General features: G+C 36.4%; 1 protein-coding gene across 1 annotated transcript in view; it reads left to right on the forward strand.

Annotated features, from left to right (window-relative positions):
• The window catches only part of GRID2 (glutamate receptor, ionotropic, delta 2), a 1,246,697-nt gene that overhangs the window by 991,603 nt on the left and 250,954 nt on the right, over positions 1-4,140 (forward strand). Inside the window, exon 12 of the mRNA XM_012647158.1 lies at positions 3,810-3,948. Within this exon, the coding sequence (XP_012502612.1) occupies positions 3,810-3,948 (139 nt within the window). The remainder of the gene's footprint in view (positions 1-3,809; positions 3,949-4,140) is intronic.

Consider the following 4,140-nt stretch of genomic DNA (forward strand, 5'->3'; position numbering starts at 1 on the left):
TGCATGTATTATAATTACTTTGAAAATGTGAATATTAAGTTAGAGAAGGCTTCTATTACAAGAAATTGTCATTTCAATTACGTGTTCTAATGCTTTCTAGCCTACTTTTGCTTATCTGCACATAGATCTATCAGCCAGTCCAGAGCAATGTTTTGTCATTGAAAATCAACTGAAATAGCAACTGTATTAATCAGGGTTCTCCAGAGAGACAGAACCAAAAGGGTAATCACAGGCAGACCTTGAAGATAATGCAGATTCAGTTCCAGGCTGCTAAAATGAAGCAAATATCCCAATAAAGTGAATCACACAAATTTCTTGATTTCCCAGTGAGTCTAAAAGTTATATTTACACTGTAGCCTCTTAAGTGTGAAATATTATTATGTCTTTAAAAGCAATGTACATAATTAATTTCTTGCTAAAAAATGCTGACTCAGAGGCATAAGTGAGCACACGCTATCGGAACAATGGTGCTGATAGACTTGCTCAATTCAGGGTTGCCACAAACCTTCAATTTGTAAAAAGTGCAGTATCTGCAAAGTGCAATACAACAAAGTGCAATATAATGAGATATGCCTGTGTATATAGATATACATAGAGAGGATATAGATATAGGTGGACATCTGAGAAGAGTTTTATTAGGGAAATTGATTGACATGATTATGGAGGCTGAGAAGTTCCTAGACAGGCCATCTGCAAGGTGGGTAGAGGAGGCATTGGTATAAGTCCTGGAGTCCCAAGGCCAGAGAGCCTGGGATCTTGATGTTCAAGAGCAGGATGAGAAGAATGTGTCCTATCTCCAGGAAAGAGAGAGGGGACATCCTTTTTTCTCCTTCTTTTATTTTGTCTGGGCCCCCAGCTGATTGAATGGTGCCGTCTCACATTGACAGCAGATCTCCCCAACTCAGTCCAGTGACTCACAACCAGTCTCCTCGGAAAACACCCTCGCACACACAGCCAGAAGTAGTGCTTTACCAGTTCTCTAGGTATTCATTAGTCCAGTTAAGCTGACATCTAAAATTAACCATCGTACCAGTAGAGAAGAGAAATTACCTATCACTATTTTTTCGATAAATAGTATTATAAAACATGTTTGAAAATTCTTATCACCTGTACAAGATATAAAACAACTAATTGGTTTCACCAAATAACTTCTCTTCATGGGTTCTATCAAAAGAAAATAATTTACAATATTTAAAAGGTTATATGTTTATAGCAATGTAATATATGATAGTATAAATTTCCAAATTTAAAAAAATAGATTACTTAAGTTATAGTACATCTGAATGAAAAATATTGTTTAGCCATTGAAGATACAGTAAATAGGATACAAAATTATGAGTGTGCCATCCTACTACTACTAAAAATCATTTTTTAAAATGTCAAAAAGGACATACCAAAAAATGCTAACTTGACTTCTTCTTCAATATTGGGGTTCTGGATCCATAAACTGGATGAGTGCTGGGAACTAAATAAGAGGTTCAAGATTCCCACTCAGTAATTGAGGCTAAGTTTCTGCCCTCAGATCTAGAATGGTTTTGTCAATACCTGTCAAGAAGCACCTTAACAGTTTATAAATTATAACCTATAATTAATAGGTTATGAATTATGTAATTTATGTAAATAGAAGCACCTATTTTACTTTTAGGGACCCTTCAATCAATAAGCTATTGCTGTAGATCTAGGAAGGTCAATTTTATCACTCTAATTATCACTCATAAGTAGCCATGGCTCATTATGGTAATTTTACCTTATCTCTGATAGACATCTACAATTAGCCTCTACCAACTTGGGATAATACATTCATTTTGCTATCAAGAAATACAATTTATTACAGAATTCCCCAATGTCATCTCAAGAATCAGAGGACAAGCACCCAGAACTCTTCAGAGATGTTTGTGTTCTATCCTCTCCCATGCATTTCTTAATGTCTTTGTGGAGAATGTGTCCCTGTCGTGTAAGGGAAGTGAGTAGGTTGATCCAGAGTAGATCCATTCCAACATTCCCACCTCCCTGAATCTCTATGGTATGCCAGAGAATTTGTATACAGGTTACCTTCAAAATCCATTCATTTTTGGTCAACTCTTCAACTAGCCACTCTAACAAACTACTACCACCATTCCCACATATCAAATCAATACGTTAAGTCCCAAATCTGAGATCATTACCACATTTGCTCTTCTCTATACTTACCTTTCATTCTTTTTGGTATAAAACTTCTATAAGTGCACTGTATACTTCTCTGACTCAGTTAATTTGGCCCTAACCTGTAGCCTGGAAGCAATGAAGAGTACTGTAGTGAGTCCAGAAGAGAACTGTGAAATTTCCTAGGTCCAGTTATTGAAAAGTGTTTTTTGCAGAGAAAGCCTGATTCCTTCAGAAGTGGTGTGAGGTTGCTTCCAATAGCAAGGAGATTCAGAGGAATTTGGAAATTCGTATTTCTCATCAATGCCCTTCCCTTGGCATGAGAGACCTTATGTGGCAGATTTGCCACTTATGGTCAAGTCTTAGTCTTGTCCCCAGTCGTATCTACTCTGAAACTACAGGATTAAGAGACTGCTTAAAAGCTGCCATCAAGACTCACATTTTACCTTATTTATGAGCTGGGCATTCATTGCTTTCAACTTTTCCTTTATGCTTTGTATTCATTCTGAGGCTTCAGAGCACTTAAATGGAGCCACAGCTTCAAAATCGCTATAACTGCTACAACAGTTAGTCTCCCAAGCCCTTACATTCAACCTGTGCTTCATCCCATGACAACACCAGTGGTTATTTAAACAATCATAATGTAACCAGAGGCTGTGGGTTGCCATTGTCCCAATTCCCATCAATATGCACTACGCAGATATGGGAGCCGTCCAATCCCAGAATCCCATTTTGTGGTTCTCTTTCCATAGGTGCTAAAGTATAGGAAATAGATGATACATTCTATTTCAGATTCTGGAAATGGAGAAGAGTTTACTGAAAGGACTATTTACAATGATGTGAGTGGAGTTTTGAGAAAGTAATAGGGCTGATGCAACACACACTGGTTACAGAAAAGAGCTGTTATCACTACCAGGCCTAAGGGGACAGGAAGAGAATGGTTTCTGGAACCTGACAAGACAGCTGTATGAGAGGGCTGCCCAAAAGGACTGTGACCTTCAGTATGGGATGCGGTCATTGTATTTTAAAGTGATTTGAAGTAATTCTTTCCTCTCTATAATTATGTCACTAACTTCATATACCCTCGGATTCATTTCTGTCGTTTTATTTTCAATTTGCTTTTTAAATTTAATATTCTTTTTAATCACAGAAGACATTTACATGTTACAAATTTGAAACTAAATAACAAAGTACAGCCACAGAAATCTTTAAAAAAAATTTCTTAATTTTGTTTCAGAGTATTACAGGGGTACAAATGTTTTGGTTATATAAATGCTTCCAATAATATTTATTTAACTGGAAATCATGAAAAGTTACATTAAGTATAAGCATAGCAGTATTAATGTCACCTAACTAATGACTGATGAAGCCGTTGGAAAGAAAGCGTACATCTGTGGTTGTAATAAGAGGATTGAACAGGAAAGGAGAAGAACTATCATTTAAACATGTTATACCAAATATTTGTCATGCTTCTTTTTGACTAGATCTCACATAGTCTCATAGAAGAGAATGAAATATAAAGTAATGAAAATATAGAGAGAGCTATGCTGATGTTAAGTAGAAAGATTTCTCATTACTTGAAAGTTAATTTTGTGTTGAACTTGTATGACCTCAGATTCCCAAACAATACCTGTTGATGTTCTTTTAATCTCTACTTATTTCCACAGGTGGGGAGGTCCCATACACAACGCTGGCTACTCGAATGATGATGGGGGCTTGGTGGCTGTTTGCTTTGATTGTCATCTCATCTTACACAGCCAACCTTGCTGCTTTCCTCACTATTACCCGCATTGAAAGCTCCATCCAGTAAGTAGACAAAGATTCCAGTAGCCACAAGCATGAGAAATGACAAGAGTGGCCAAAGCTCTCTGAGAATAAGTATATATATCTTATAATAAATTTACAACTTCCCTTTGAATAAGGCTTAGTTTTGTTGATACTGCAAAGTATCACCAGATAGACCAACTTCTGAAAATTTATTATTGGTAGAGAATTTTT

Source organism: Propithecus coquereli, unplaced genomic scaffold (assembly GCF_000956105.1).
Source record: "Propithecus coquereli isolate 6110/MARCELLA unplaced genomic scaffold, Pcoq_1.0 Scaffold26, whole genome shotgun sequence".
Lineage (NCBI taxonomy): Eukaryota > Metazoa > Chordata > Mammalia > Primates > Indriidae > Propithecus > Propithecus coquereli.